Here is a 16141-nt window from a genome sequence, read left to right on the forward strand (position 1 = left end):
GAAAACAAGTGTTTAAGAAACAATATCGTTAGCATTGCGCTCCGGCGCTTAACTTTTAATTGCCAATATTTAGAGCACAAGCATTATCGACATACTCTCGGTGATATAAATAAACAGTGTGCTGTTTTATCTGCATCAGTTTTCAATCCGCTTTCATTGGATAAACAGCTCCATATTCAAAACTTAAAAATGTTTTTAAAGGTAAATACTAAAAAAAATACCACGTAACTTGAATTAAGGTAACGGCGCCTATTACCGTGGTACTTAAGGAAGTTTTCAAATGAGTCCCAAAAATTAAGGGTATCAAAGCTCCTTAACAAACGAGAATATTTTTTTTATTTAAGAGCGTTTATTGAACTTTCAGTGTCTTAACTTTTTGGGCTCGTTTTAGTTATTAGTATTTGATAAAATAATTATTGAAATCAAAATACCCAAATCTTCTATTACCGTGGTAATGGACAGGCTGTGATTCCATTACGCGAATTGAGCTTCTATTACCGAGGGTATAAAAAAACGGCAATTTTCTACCATCGGTAAAAGGAACCCGACACATGTTTTGGAACTTAATACCGAGGGATTAAAAAAGGGTAATGGCTTTGGTTCTGTATAATAAATTGTACATCAAATATTTTTTGAGAAAATTTAAATAAAAAACTAAAGTATGATTCGAATAGTGTATCCAGCCCATTGTATTTTTATTATGCTTATGCCACCAGTTATAGTTTGATGTATGCATGCTGAGTAAAAGTCACAACTTTATCAAAAAAAATCTGCACTTACGGTACCCTAAATGTGAATTATTTAACAGAAAAATAAAATGTCACTCGGTAATAGGGACTTCCTTAAGAACCTATTACCGACCCAAAGACAATTGAATGGGTCGGTAATAGATTCCCAAACATTCTATTACCGAGGGTTATGCGATCATACCATCGTTAATTGGCTTAATTTGGAGTATTGTAAAATCTAATTCCGACCTATAAAAACTATAGGATAGAGTTGTGTTTGAATTACAAATCAAATATACTTATTACATCCTTGGCATATAACCAAAATTACATAACTGGTAAGTAAATATAAAATTTCATCGCAATATTTAAACAACTTGGCAAAATAACGGTTTCTATAGAAACTACAAATTCAGTATTGAAGTTTTTGCTAAAAATTAAGAGTTTGTTAATACTTTTCATACCACGGAAATAGTTTTTTAAAAGCGTGAATAGATCAAGATTGAAATAACTGCACAAATTATATAAACGATAATTTATACCAAAAATAAAGCTTGAAGAACCAAAACTACCACTTTAACTATTACCGTGATGTACCACGGTATTACAATCAACAGTTAAAAATGGCGCCTATCGCCGCTGTATTTTATTTTCCATTTTAATCGTATTTCCGGGCCAAAAAATGTACAAAAAGTATTCAGAACTCGTACAAAAAACTATAAAAAGCCATTTAAAAACCATAACATTAGTTCAATTGCCATAAATATTTTGTAAAACACTAAATAAGATTCGAGTCTGCTTGTATGTGGTGTCACGCGTTAGTATGGCAAATCCTCTCCCGTCGGTGCCATTTCGAAAAATCACGAATTGCGAGATGTTTGATTCATTCACATACACTAGCGCTAATAGATCCGTGAGTCGACTAAATAAGCTTTTATCTTGTAAAATATATTTTTTTAAGAAATCTATCGGTTGATTATAAAATGCGTATTTTAAATTGCCGCGGTGATGACCGTCGATTTCGATACCCCGGTAATAGGCGCCTTTACCTTAGGCTAGGATAAACAAGTTTTGCATCGTTATTTAGGTTATTGTAATAACTAATAAAACAATGCAAGACCTTTTTCTGTAAACAAGGCTCAATAAAATGTTGGCATAAAAAAAGCGTAAAGAGTAGGAATATTTAAAATTATTTGCTAGGTAATCCAAATACTTACAGAGTACCTAATATTGAAACGAATATTTAGTTCAAATATTTTACAAAAATGACGTACAATTACAAACTAAAATGTAATACGAGAAAGGCAGCTGTAGCCTTAAAAGCTTTACTACAAATTTTCCGAAAGGCTGTCTTCGTTTTATTTACATTAGATATCTATCTATTATTATGATCGTTCTATATACATCGATGTTAAGTTGATCAACAAACCATTTCAGGTCGCATGCCTCGTTGCCTTCGTCGCAGTGGTTGCTGGTCAGCATGGACATGGGCACGCGCACTCCTCACAACACATCTCCAAGCACGACGGTCACGCGGAGGAAGTCGTCTTCCACGACAAACACGGCCACAAAGACGTCGACTACCACGTAAGTAATTTGCAACTAAGCCATTTTGGCACGCCTTTTCATCGACTAGCACAAATTATAAATGGATATTATGTTAAAAGTGACGGCAACTTAATAAAGAAAACGGCAAGATGACCGACATTTTGAACATTGCAGACTCATCCCAAGTACGAGTTCGAGTATAAAGTAGAAGACCACCACACCGGTGACCACAAGACGCAGCACGAGCAGCGCGACGGCGACGTCGTCAAGGGCTTCTACTCGCTGCACGAGCCCGACGGCTCCGTCAGGGACGTGCACTACCACGGCGACCATCACTCCGGGTAAATACTATCGATATCACACACATTTGAATCAGATAACATTCGTTAGTTCATATAAGTTACTTGACATGTGTTTCTAACAAAATAGCATTCAATTTTTAATTGTTTTTGTTACAGTTTCCACGCCGAGGTCAAACACAGCACCCACCACATCGTGCCTGAACACCATTATTAAGTGATGATTTCCAAAGAATTTTGTACAATTAGTAGTCCCTATCTTACATTTAATAAACTGTTGATACTCAGTACTTTTAGACTATTTTTATGCATTACTAGCTGTTGCCTGCTATTCCGTCTGCGTTTCGTTAGAATTTTGAGCTTCCGCGGGAAATAAAAGTGATTTCCCACTGGCCAGGCGAGACGGGGCGGGGCGAGACGAGAATTGCAATTTGTATGCATTCTCGCGCGCCCGCCGCACGCCGTCGCGGGCAATGCCATACAAATTTGTATTCTCGTCTCGCCCCGCCTCGTCACGCCTCGCCGGTGAAAAATACTAGTGCGGGAGAATAGTGTAATTTCTTGAATAGATTCACGGAAACTCACCCCTAAACAAACTATTAAGTTTAGTAAATACTTCGTTTGGACTAAAACTCGTTTGGACACGCGTTTTCCCAGACCTAAAATCATGCTAGATCGATTATTCAAAGAAAAAAGTAAACAAATATTTATAATACATTTTAGGTATTCTATGCACTCGTAGGGAGGAAGGTCGGCGGCTCAACATAGTTTGGTTGGAATGCGCGCATTTTTAGATATTTACTTCGTATTACTAAAACAAATAAATATTTTAAAAATGTAAAGTAGTATGTAGTATGTACGTAATAAAATTATACTTATTTGAAATTTACCACGAGCTTTACGGTGAAGCAAAACATCGTGGAGTACCCTGCACAGACCTACGAAGCAATTCAATGGAGTCTGTTAAGTTCCTCATCGGTACTGAACATCCGTGGGAACTACGGCTTAAGCCCTCTCATTCTGAGAGGAGACCTGTGCAGTGGGACGTATATAGACTGGATGATGAACGTATTATACGCGATAGAAAATATCTAGTTTTTTTTACTTTTCAAAAACATGACCCGCCGCGCAATATTTACGCCTTATTATTATTTACAGAGTGATGGTTTAGCAATGGGATCACCTCTGAGTCCATTAATGGCAGATATTTTTATGGATTACTTTGAAAATAGGTACATAGTGGGTAATAATAATATTGTGTATTATTATAGGTACGTTGATGATTTAATTCTGTGCTGGAGGGGAAGTATGAGACAGCTCGACTTGTTTGTGAATGGTTTAAATACAAACATGTTTAAAATAAAATTTAAAAAAAAATTAGAAGAAAATTTTCGTTAAACTTTTTGGATTTGACTATTAATAGATTTAATAATAAACACAATTCAAAATTTACCGAAAGCCACGTACACAGATGCCGTGATACCAGCATCGTCTAATCACCTGGCAGCATAATTTAGCAGCTTTTCATTGTTATGTACATAGATTGTTAACTGTACCTCTTTCTAGGGAAGATTTTTGATTTAGAGTTAAATACTATTTATCAGATAGCGTTGTCGAATGGTTATACGAAATCAATGGTCAATAGTTTGGTTCAGAAGAAGCAGGCACGGATAGTGAATAGCATGCTTTACGCCGTGTTACCATCGCAGTCTTCTAACAAATATAGGTGTAGCATTCATACGTTGGTCGTTTGTCTGATAGAATTTGTGGTTTTAAAATCAAACAATGTTAAGGTAGCCTTTAAGACTAAAACTCTTTGTACTCTAAAACTTTGTAACCACAAAGAGAAGGTAGATAAAGGAACTAGATCGGGTGTATACAAGCTCACTTGTAATGACTGCAGTAAAGTATATGTTGGTCAGACAGGACGCAGTTTTAAATGCTAGATTTAAAGAGCATGTTTCGGCATATAGGAATGAGCATCCTGATAAGTCGAATTTTGCCAAACATTTTGTTGGAACTAAATCATTCTTTATCGGACTCAGATTCGTATGAAGTGTTACATTATTGTGGCAAGGGTTTTCGTCTCGATGTTTTAGAATGCATGGAGATAATTAGATACAACAGTATGGGGTCTATTATTATGAGCAGGTACATTTAGTTTCATCTCCCTTGCTACGGCTTGGATCTAATTTCAGCAATGGTAGTTAATAAAACATGCCTTGACAGTAATAAATAAAAATCAAGGTAGTTTTGAAGGACGGTTAAAAATTAATTAATAATTTGGTGGGTAGTTTTGTTTTGTTTCATAAAACGTATGTGGGTACTTGGGGAGTTACAGTGACAAGTTAAAACGGTGGTTGTGGTTCGTTAGTCTAACAACTGGTAGCATGGTGTACGGTTGTGTCACTCTGAAGATGAGCTCTGTTTGAGTTCGAAACGCGTCAGTGTAGTGTGGTGGTGGTGATAGATGGGTTTGTGTGATTTGTGTGTGTTCTTACAGTGTGGAGGTGGAGGAACTGCATGAACACGCATATTTTGCATAAGCTTAGCTATTGTAAGGTCGCGGGTGAGCAAGGAAATTATTTTAGTTCATTGAAATGTAATCATTCATTTTATTTTAACTAAACGTATAAAAACAAAAATAAGGAACAAAAAACTTTCAATGCAGATTTTTCCTTTTTAAACAAGGAAAGATCACTTCGTTTGATAAAATTTTCCTATCTGAGTAGTGAGAGTACTTTCCCGCTCGGCTGGTGGCATTAAACATTTTAGTCCAATGTCATCAGATCAAAATATCAAATATCAAAATTAACTTATGACTTTGGATGAATCGGAGGACATTAGATGTTGTTAAGTGCAACTACTAGTAAGTCATCTTCTTTGTTAACCCCCGATGCAAAAAGAGGGGTGTTATAAGTTTGACCGCTATGTGTGTCTTTCTCTTTGTCTGTGGCACCGTAGTTCTTAAACGGCTGGACCGATTTGAATGCGGTTTTTTTATTTGTCACCTGGTTTTCTTGCGATGGTCGATCAGCCGCTTTTGAGATTTTGAACTTTGAAGTGACAAAAAAAATAAAAAATGTAAATAAAGCTTTGTAAAGAAAAACTGTTTCAAAAGTAGCTTGATAACTAAATAAAAGTGCTTGATGATTATTTTGTCATATATACCTACTCGTAACAGATAAACTTTGTTTAATCCGTTATCAGAGTCAATTAAAGGTAAATAGATATATCGTGGCGTTATTTAGAAATATATTCATAGTAAGAATAGAATACTGAGTAATTACAACTTTCATACATTTTTCTTTTTTTTGGCTAGATTTACTTCGACGTCAATAAGATCTATCTACCAAGTTGGTAGAACACACGAAGCATAATAGCCAGAAGGTTCCAATCTAGTCGGCAAACGTAACTTATTTTTGGTTTATAAAATCTGAGATTTAGATTAAGAAACAAAAACAAAAAAGACAAATAATATTATATATGACATCAGGAAAGTCACGTTACGTAATAAAATAGTAGTTTATGATATGACACGTGTAAGGGAGTTTATCATATTTTTGTACATCTTTTACATTATTGCAGTGTCCGTATTAGTAAATATATCGTCACATCACACAATATGTTTCACTAATGAGGTATTTTTATTAAAATAGGTAAGTAAGTCAATAATTGAAAAAGTTGAAGGGTCAAAAGCTGGGTTTTGTAATGAGTACTCTTAAATCTTATTTTAACATTTATTCAATAGAAAAAGGCACAAGCAAACAATAACAATCATTAACAGTGAACAGTTAGTGGTGATGGTGATGTTCAGGCACAATGTGGTGGGTGCTGTGTTTGACCTCAGCGTGGAAACTGCAACAAAAACAATTCATGATGGAATGCCATTTTGTTAGAAACACGTACATGTCAAGCTATTTATAGGGTCTTTCGAGTAACTGCCTAGTTATCTGATTCAAATGTGTGTGATATCGAAAGTATTTACCCCGGAGTGATGGTCGCCGTGGTAGTGCACGTCCCTGACGGAGCCGTCGGGCTCGTGCAGCGAGTAGAAGCCCTTGACGACGTCGCCGTCGCGCTGCTCGTGCTGCGTCTTGTGGTCGCCGGTGTGGTGGTCTTCTACTTTATACTCGAACTCGTACTTGGGATGAGTCTGCAACGTTCAAATGTCTTTGTCATCTTGCCGTTATACATTATTAAGTTACCGCCAAACATGACGTCATGTTCAAATATGGTTGGTGGGTAAAATATTGGGAGACCATTCTTAAAAAAACATCACATTTCATAGAAACAGTTTACTGTAAATTTCTTACGTGGTAGTCGACGTCTTTGTGGCCGTGTTTGTCATGGAAGACGACTTCCTCCGCGTGACCGTCGTGTTTGGAGATGTGTTGTGAGGAGTGCGCGTGCCCATGTCCATGCTGACCAGCAACCACTGCGATGAAAGCAGCGAGACACGCGACCTGAAATACACTTACTATATAGTCATGTTCAGAACGAATAACTTTTACAGTACTGTCTTGTTACAAGATTTCGTTTAGTTTCACCTGTCTCAGTGTCCCTGTGTGTAATCAAATCTGGCGACTTGAATTTGACACACTTTTAGGAATCGGATTGACTTGAAATTTGGTATTTAACCTTCTGTGGCCCGACGTAAAATTTCTGTTTTCATAATTTGAAATGAACATCAAGTAGTTATTTTTTTTTAATGTCCTCAAGTTCCTCGAGTGGTCCTGGATCCAGCAGGTTAAGGATCTTTGGGTGATAAGTGTAAGTATCTAAATTTAATAATAAATACGGTCAGTTAAAATATTTTTTAGAAAACCTTATTTTATTTAATACACGTCTATATATAAATTTGTAGTAGACCCTTTTTACCTTTAAGAACATTTTCAGATGAGGACTTTGTGCTTGTTAATCCAATGAAAGTAGATTAAAAACTGATACAGGCTGACCAAAACACTGTTCTTTTATATTACCAACTCGATGCATGGCAATAGTGATTTCGGTCTAATTTATTGGCAATTAAAAATAAAGCGCGCAAGCGCAATGTTGGCGATATTATTTCGCAAACCACTTGTTCTCCGATTGAGTGTGGGTTGTTATAAGCATGTGACATTGTTGTTGTTCAATACATAATTTTAGTAAAAATAATTGACTTCCATAAAACTCCGCCAGAAGCCGTACTTTTTCTTCAAATTCTAATTGGGCCCAACGGGAAGTAAACTATCTCATACTGACACTAAATTTACATGTGGCTTTATAAATAATGGAATTCTGAGGTAAGAAGACATAAAAAATACAATCGAATTAAAAATCTTGTTTTGAAGTCTACCGAAAAAAAAACTGCTTATTTGAAAGGATTCGTGATAAAAAAACACTTTACCTAGATAAACGATAATGTGTGTGATTTGCTTGTTACAAATGTTTGTCTTTGTAAGATGCGTTTTCTCTAAGACTATGTTCGAAACGCATTATTTAATGATTATCGCTGCACAACGCGTGTATACAATATTTTTTGTTATTCATAAGCATTAGTTTGCTTGGTGATGTCATTTAGGGTATCTGTTTACCACCAAGCGTACGAATACCGAAGTGTAGCGATTACAGTTTTAAGAGATATCGATTGCCTTATCTTAATATGCTGTAAATAATTGTGCAGTCTTGATACTACGACAATAAGAGACAGTCAATAGTGAGCAAATGGCCCTAATATAAATAGTAAATGGATTTTACCGGAAAAGTTGTGGTCGTGACAGGTGGAAGTTCCGGGATCGGGGCTGCGACGGCCAAACTCTTTGCTGCGTGCAAAGCATTGCTAGCAATTGTCGGAAGAAACGAAGAAAGACTACTTGCGGTATCTAAAGAATGCACGGAATACTCAGGAAATCAGCCACTATGCCTCCTTTTAGATCTGACAGAAAAAAACAGCTGCGAAGAAATAGCACGGAAAACAGTCGAAACATTTGGGAGGATCGACGTGCTGATCAACTGTGCCGGCATTACTGGAGCGCATTCTCTCTTTGACCTCACAATGGATAATTTTGATGATTTGTTGGCACTGAACGTTCGCGCTCCGTATGAACTAACACAGAAATGTTTACCACATCTAGTTGTGACTAAGGGGCATGTTGTTAATGTGTTTAGAGCACCTCTCAGAGCTCGTCCAGGGCTTTTAGCTCTAACAATGCTTACGGATGCGATGGAAACCTTTACCAGATCAAGTGCCGTGGAACTTGCTGCTAAAGGGGTAAAAATGAATGCAGTTCGACCAGGATACACCAGAACTAACTATATGACCGGTTTAAACGTTAATCTCGAAGAAACATTTGAAATGTTTTCCGGTTTTCTGCCTAATAAAACTGTTATAGAACCTGAAGAAATTGCTAAGACTATAGCGTTAGTTGCTAGTGGGAACTTACCAAATTTAAACGCCTCTTGCATAGTTGTGGATGGTGCCGCTTCCGTAGTTTTCAATGCGCCAGCGTCTTATATTGAAGTGATTAGAATATGTTGACATATATTTATTGACATATTTAAACAATGCGAGCTAAATGAAATTTCAGTGAATCACAAGATTTAATCACGCAAAATCATGTTTTGGTCGGTATTTTTTGGAAACTATTAATAAAGCTCATGAAAATAGCGTGATTTTTACGTTAATCTATGTTCATAATAGGAAATAACATTAAAATACATCAATAACTTCTGTTCTGGCACGATTTTTTACGTCAATTACCTATAATTTTAAGTTTTATAATAATGCAATACACGTCTAAGTATCATTAAAATGTAGATTTTAACAAAATGTAAGCGTTTTTTTTTACAATGCCTAACCATAATTTTACGTTTAATGTTATATTTCAATTTTAATTAATAATATAAAAAAATAAATGTCATTTTTAACAATTCTATGGATAAGTAGGTACTGTAGGAACTAGGCTGTATACCGCTGGCAGGTGGTAAAACTGACCACTTGGCAGGTTAGATTGACAGCGGGTATTACATGCCGGAGAGCAGATGGCTCCCGATAGCCTAAGCGGCTGGTGCTATGCTATGTAAATGTATTTTTAAGTTCTAAAATAAATCCAAATGATTGAAGAAGTTGTTTATTTTGAACTGAGTTTAAAGTCACGCGCGTTGATCCCCAGTACCTAAGCTCTTACCTAGTTACAGTCCCCACAAGTGGTGGAGTTAGGCGCGGTCGGTGTACTTTTTATGTTTTAGCTATCGCTTCAGAGGACGACGGAGTACCGCAGCGATTTCAGCGGTCTATAGACGATTGTTAAGAAAAGACGAGCTTTGATGACAAAAAAAGCGCATGAAAAGTGAAGCAAGTTGGTAAATGTATCGATTTTTGAGGAAGCAACTGTGAGTTATTTTATTTTTTCCTATATCCCAGTGTTTAATAGAATTTATTGCGGAGAAGAAAAGAAGATGGCGGAAAAATTCGCAGGATATTCGGATGTGGACGATTTTATCCACCAGTTTGAAACTATTGCGATCATAAAGAATTGGTCCGCAGAACAGAAGCGAGTAGCGATCGCACTCTACTTAGAAGGGCCCCGCGTTGTCCTGGTACAAGGCCAATTTTACGACATTGGAGTCGTATGATTTAATAAAGCAGAGTTTGGTGGAACAATTCCCGTCGCAAGAAGACTATGCCCAGTCTTTTTATTATAGAAAGCAGGAGCCGAAAGAACCGCTACTATCATTTTATTATGACCTAGAGAAATTAGCGTTGAAAGCAGGGATCACGGAAGATGGAAGATTTATCAAGCATTTTATTAAGTCTATCAATTCGCAATGGCAAGCACATTTAGCGTCCAGATTTTTCGCGTCAAAGGAGGAGCTAAGGAAAACGATTCTTCAATTGTGTGATATATTTAATACAGAATTAAACATGAAAACACATAAAGTAGAACTGCCGATTAATATTACAAAAGATGATCAACACTCGTGGGAGCAAGGAGACGCTCCACCTCTTCGATTCACGCCGCGTTCGGAGTATAACACGCCCCAAACGCCGCCAACAATGGTAGTTCCGCAAGAAATGCAGCAAGGAACATCACGCACGCCTTATGGAAGGTATAACTTGAGGCCGCGGCAGCTACAGCCGGTGCCGCAGCAGCGTCAAGGAGATAAAGGAAATACTGATGGTTTCCAAATCAATACGATTTTTTCTAGTGATTTTCCCGATGTTTGTACTGTTGAGAAAAATAGTCTGAACACGTTTGTGCCCGTAGAGCTCAATGGCAGGATTTGCAAGGCCCTCGTAGATAGTGGTGCCAATGTGTCACTGATATCTGTTTCCCTTGCAGAGGAAATAAACTTAAAATATGAGCACAAGCTCAGTGATCCTTTGCGCGTAGCAGGAGGCTCCATGATTCAGCCTATAGGAATTGTAAATACTTATATTTTGATAGATAATTATTATTGTAGAATTAGTCTGTTAGTAATTAATGATCGCACAAATTTTTGCATTCTAGGGCAAGATTTTTTGACTGCAAATAATGCAATGATTGATTTTAGTAGTCATACTTTGACTTTGAATAAAAAATTCCGTGTCAATTTTATTCGAAAATTGAGTGACACGAAAGACTTTTCATTATTGACTGAAAAGGTTTGTGCAAATCAAGTTGCCATGAAAGAGGTTGAGTGCGAGCAAATTAACTCCTTGACCGTGGAAAATAAAGCGCGATCAGTAAAAAAATTGTTAGGGTTCCGTGGTTTAAATTCTTTTGCTTCAGGTTCGAGTGAAGGAAAGTTGGGGAAGTCGAAGTCTATTGGGAAAGCGGCGAGGATCGATAGAAAGATCGAGCAAAAGGATGGCGAAAAAGGCGAGTTAAGCTCGAAGCCTGAAAGGGTACGAAAGTCGGAAAATTTGCAGATTGGTTCGGCAGGTCTGATGAAGGAGCGAGAGGCACCTTTTGGTTGTTACGGACGTGAGAACGCGAACGGACCTGATAGATTCCATAGAAAAGGTAATAAAAAGTCACGTCATTGTCTAATTTATGTTAATAAAAGGTTTTTCCCACAGCAAGGATCGCTAACTGAACGAAACATAAAATTTAAAAACGTTCATTTAGGAGTGAAAGGGACGGAAAGTGATGGCTGTCTCAAGCCGAATGAACTTTATGGTTTGACTGAAAACTTTTTAAAAGTTCACCCGAGAAGTTCTGTGTCGACGGTTAGAAAAAAATTGACACGACCAATGATTGACAATGTCATTCAAATGTAAACATTGTAAATTTATTTTTGCGATTGAATTTTATAATTATAGGTAATTGAATTAAAAGTTTTTTGAGTAGGTAGGAAATTAATGATATAATGAATTTATATGACTAATGCGTGTTGTAATATTACTATGTGACTATAATATATGTTTTTTTCGTGTGTTTTCATATTGGGAGATCAATTAATTAAATGCAGAAATGAGATGCAATCTGCAGCAACCATGCAGTGGCTGATGAAAACTGATGGCAGCTCCCAGCTGCTCTTGTCAAACTGATGTCTGACGACATCGCTGGAAAACCAAACAGATAACTTTTATTTACATAGTGAACTTAGTATAATTGTTTACATATTCAACTTCACGAATATGAGATTGCCTGTTCATACATCTCCCAATGTGAACTGTAATCATATATGATGTGAATTTCTATATATAAAGAATGAGTAGTTTTAGTCTATCTCAGCATGTGGGAGTACTTCATACCTTCATGTGTTCAATATGCCCAGAAATATGTGGTGTTAATTGATGGTGTATTTAATGATTGATTTTCTGTGCCTTTCAATAGTTTACAAGCAACAGAAGTTTACACAGCCAACTGGGATCGCCGATGAAGCTTGCCCAGGGGTCCACACTTGGATCCATGGCTGTGAAATAATAAAAAGATGGAAACCCAGCGGATATTGCTGTCGTTGTGGAACGGCAACTCCGCTAGGGGGTGCTGAGGAACCTTCATCACCTGATGAAGGATGATGGGCAAGAAGCAAGAATGACGTGCCGGGTTGCACAGGCAATGTCACGCGTCTTTAGTAGCTAGGCTTTTTACTGAAAAGGCGCCGTACCTTTTTTGTTTCGGGGTTTTTGGGCGGCGAAGCCCCATCCTTGATTTGAAAATTTTGAAATATATAAACCTATTTATGATTGTAGTAACATAGACTAGAATTTCATGAAAAGGATGTGACTAGTCTTTAGCAAAGACCCTTTTCTGTCTGTAATGTCCCCGTTAGGTAGGGCTGTAGATTAGGTCCCCACCTCTGTGAGGAAGGAGGGATATGTAGGAACTAGGCTGTATACCGCTGGCAGGTGGTAAAACTGACCACTTGGCAGGTTAGATTGACAGCGAGTATTACATGCCGGAGAGCAGGTGGCTCCCGATAGCCTAAGCGGCTGGTGCTATGCTATGTAAATGTATTTTTAAGTTCTAAAATAAATCCAAATGATTGAAGAAGTTGTTTATTTTGAACTGAGTTTAAAGTCACGCGCGTTGATCCCCAGTACCTAAGCTCTTACCTAGTTACAGTCCCCACAGTACAATGTCCAAAACTACACTTTTGATAATAATAATATGGAATCGGTATCGTGCAGATATTTTTTTTTTCAATAATCTGGTTATACGTGCACTGCCTTATTATTCTTTAGATTTTTTCATCTTGATTGATTTAAGTAGGCACATTATCATTTCCTTCATAATATAACAAAAACGACGAGAAATAAATTAAAAAAAAAACATGTTAACCTAAGCAAAATAAAATTAATAGTACGGTAAAGTTTTTGGAGCACTCGGTGCAATTTTAAATAAAAGAAATGAAAATAACATAATGACTATCTAAACTAGTAGACCTAACCTTTGATTTGATAAAATGACAGTTTGTCAAAAGCATTTAAAAATATAATTTATCCTAATAATATATCAATCAGTATTGAAGATGACCTTAACCAGTCTGTATCTAATCTGCGGGCACGGCAGTGCCCCCGTCATGACGAGCATAACAAAGGCACGGCCGTAATACTTTTCTCGAATCTATTCAGGATATTTTCAACCTCCTGTAATTTTGTACTGGCTACAACTATATTTGTTTATTTATTAACTTTGGCACACAAAACAAATTGTAACAAATACAAGTAACAAATATTTATATAAATACACGAGAAACTATACATGCATTTAATTAAACAAAAAAATAATATTATACTTAGTATCCTCACACAACTGAACTGAGGACAAACCTTAATTTGCTTACAAAGACTTAAAAATACCAAAGAGAGTCTTGAACCAAATATGTCTAAGGTCTTGAGTGACATGGTTGTATCTAGAGGGAGGTTCAGAAGATAACTAGGTAAGTACTTTTGTTTTTGCCGTTTCATATTTCGAGCTACTTGTCCTAATAAATTGCCACTAAGTATTATCTTAAATCTTTTTACCAGCTTTTTCATTAAACGGATCGAAATTAAAAATCATTATTTGTAGGAGAACATCATAAACAGTGAACGTCACGTAGTTATTATTATTATACTTCCACCGTATCAAAGAAGTAGGTATAATAATATGAACATAGATTTAGTAGCAATTAAATAGTAAATACCTACTTGCTATTTGGTCCATTTGAAGTCAAATTACAATCAAAATAGCGTACAGTATACAGATTTTGATTATTTTAGATAAATGATTTAGAAACTCGAGCCAGTAAAAGTATGATTAATTTTCTTTAATATTAATAAAACTACACTCACAGTCGCTTGCAGCAACATTTTCATCACCCAGAAACCAAACGTTTTTTATTCTAGAAATAGAAATCGGTATTAACCATTCACGTTGAGTTGAGATTGGCAATAAAATTAAATCTTGTTTAAATATAACATGATGGACTTCGAGAGGGAAATGCTATGATTCGCTGATAGCCTAGACACATTCTGCGATAAATGTCACTAGCCCTCATAAATGGTATAAAAAGTCAATTCGTTAATAAAATAATGAAATTTTACTAATACATTTATTAATTACAAGTACATAACAACATAGTTTTATAATACAGGTGTCACAATTATCTACTTATCAGTCGGCATTTAAATTTAGTGATGGTGGTGGTGTTCAGGTACGATGTGGTGGGTGTTGTGCTTGACCTCGGCGTGGAAACTGCAACGAAAATTCGTCATCAGTAAATATAATATGTAATTAGGTAAATTCTTGAATAGAAAGGGTAATTAGAAAGGGTTGTCGTCTTACCCAGTCTTCTTGTCGCTGTGGTAGTGCACGTCCCTGACGGAGCCGTCGGGCTCGTGCAGGGAGTAGAAGCCCTGGACGACGTCGCCGTCGCGCTGCTCGTGCTGCGTCTTAATGTCGCCGGTGTGGTGGTCTTCTACTTTATACGCGAACTCGTATTTGGGGTGAGCCTGAAATGTTCACAAGCTTCGTTAGTTTTACTGTTTCATTACGGTAAGTCATTCGTATACTCTTGTTTTTCAGAACTTACATAGTAGTCTACATGCTTCTTATGGCCGTGTTTGTCGGTGATGACCACTTCCTCCGCGTGTCCGTCGTGCCTGGTGATGTGCTGCGAAGAGTGCGCGGGCTCGTGCTTGTGTCCGTGCTGGGCGGCCGCCACAGCGATGAAAGCCACGAAATAGATGATCTGTTTAATGTGAATATATATGTAAGGTAAGACACTGAATATATTGAATAAGACTAGCCATCAACGTGGCTTTAGATACGTATACTGTAAAATCTAGGAATTGAATTAAAATTCCTGGATTTTGAACAAAATACCATGGAAATATCAAAAAAATACGTCGTGGTCTTCATTAGCGTTGCATACAAATCTCCCGTGCCAAATGTCATGTCTCTAAACCTGTAGGAAATCAGGATATAATACATATCTTCAAATTAAATTTCATACGAAACTTTTCAGCCATTTATGTAAAGCGTAAAAAATACATAAGTACACGAATACTCACAAACTTCGCATTTATAATATTAGGACAATATAAATATTGCGAATATGTATAAAAACAAGTAAATTTAAATGGTTTTTTTTTCACTCGTTTATTTTTACCTTAGCGTTCATGTTTCTGATTTGATTGTTCAACTACTGAAAGACAGTTGTAGACTGATAATTTGCAAGAGAAGCGGCATCTTTTATAATAATCAAAACCAGATTCCAGAGAAAGGTTTCAGGCCGCAAGGATCGGGCCTGTTAAGTGTCAACACACGCAGCGATCGTAATATTTATTTCGTAAACCACGTGGTCTGATTATTGCGTAATTTAGTGAATGTGATCACCGTGACATTGCACTTGAATTATTTTGAATGATAGTAAGTTACGAGATTTCGAAAGAAAAATTATATTCGAGGCAACTCATGTAAAGTATTGTGGAACAGGATCATCACCAAAATATAAAAAAAGGGACGGCATTAATTTTTCGCCGAATACGGCACTTTATGTATAGTACACAATCGCAAGCTCTACGTCATAATAATATTGCATTGTCATCGGATTTATACATGCATGCAAAATTTCAGCTCAATCGGTTGAAGATATCCACATCAAATTTAA

The 16141-nt window shown here is 36.6% G+C and overlaps 3 protein-coding genes across 3 annotated transcripts; 2 read left to right on the plus strand and 1 right to left on the minus strand.

Moving 5' to 3' along the window:
- Positions 1–117: 117 nt before the first annotated feature.
- On the plus strand, positions 118–2869 carry LOC141433480 (uncharacterized). Its single transcript, XM_074095532.1, has 4 exons — positions 118–201; positions 2166–2315; positions 2451–2617; positions 2735–2869. Exons 1-4 carry the CDS (start codon positions 190–192, stop codon positions 2790–2792), a joined length of 387 nt encoding a protein of 128 aa, XP_073951633.1. The 5' UTR covers positions 118–189; the 3' UTR covers positions 2793–2869.
- A 3552-nt stretch (positions 2870–6421) lies between these two features.
- Positions 6422–15743, minus strand: LOC141433721 (uncharacterized). The gene is made up of 7 exons (XM_074095815.1): positions 15641–15743; positions 15062–15220; positions 14815–14981; positions 14688–14724; positions 6892–7041; positions 6564–6731; positions 6422–6433 (listed from the first exon to the last, which is right to left on the minus strand). Exons 1-7 carry the CDS (start codon positions 15650–15652, stop codon positions 6422–6424), a joined length of 705 nt encoding a protein of 234 aa, XP_073951916.1. The 5' UTR covers positions 15653–15743.
- LOC141433457 (uncharacterized oxidoreductase TM_0325-like) lies at positions 8245–9224 on the plus strand. Its single transcript, XM_074095509.1, has one exon. It carries the CDS (start codon positions 8304–8306, stop codon positions 9093–9095), a length of 792 nt encoding a protein of 263 aa, XP_073951610.1. The 5' UTR covers positions 8245–8303; the 3' UTR covers positions 9096–9224.
- Positions 15744–16141: the final 398 nt, after the last annotated feature.

Source organism: Choristoneura fumiferana, chromosome 12, assembly GCF_025370935.1.
Source record: "Choristoneura fumiferana chromosome 12, NRCan_CFum_1, whole genome shotgun sequence".
Lineage (NCBI taxonomy): Eukaryota > Metazoa > Arthropoda > Insecta > Lepidoptera > Tortricidae > Choristoneura > Choristoneura fumiferana.

Excerpts from the sequence above, each read along its gene's own strand:
- LOC141433480 (XM_074095532.1), top strand. Across the intron at positions 2,316-2,450 it reads ACAAAGACGTCGACTACCAC|ACTCATCCCAAGTACGAGTT; the intron begins GTAAGTAATTTG and ends TGAACATTGCAG. Across the intron at positions 2,618-2,734 it reads CACGGCGACCATCACTCCGG|TTTCCACGCCGAGGTCAAAC; the intron begins GTAAATACTATC and ends TTTTTGTTACAG.
- LOC141433457 (XM_074095509.1), top strand. The coding sequence starts at position 8,304 with ATGGATTTTACCGGAAAAGTTGTGGTCGTGACAGGTGGAAGTTCCGGG.
- LOC141433721 (XM_074095815.1), bottom strand. Across the intron at positions 14,725-14,814 it reads CACAGCGACAAGAAGACTGG|TTTCCACGCCGAGGTCAAGC; the intron begins GTAAGACGACAA and ends TTTTCGTTGCAG. Across the intron at positions 6,732-6,891 it reads ACAAAGACGTCGACTACCAC|ACTCATCCCAAGTACGAGTT; the intron begins GTAAGAAATTTA and ends TGAACGTTGCAG.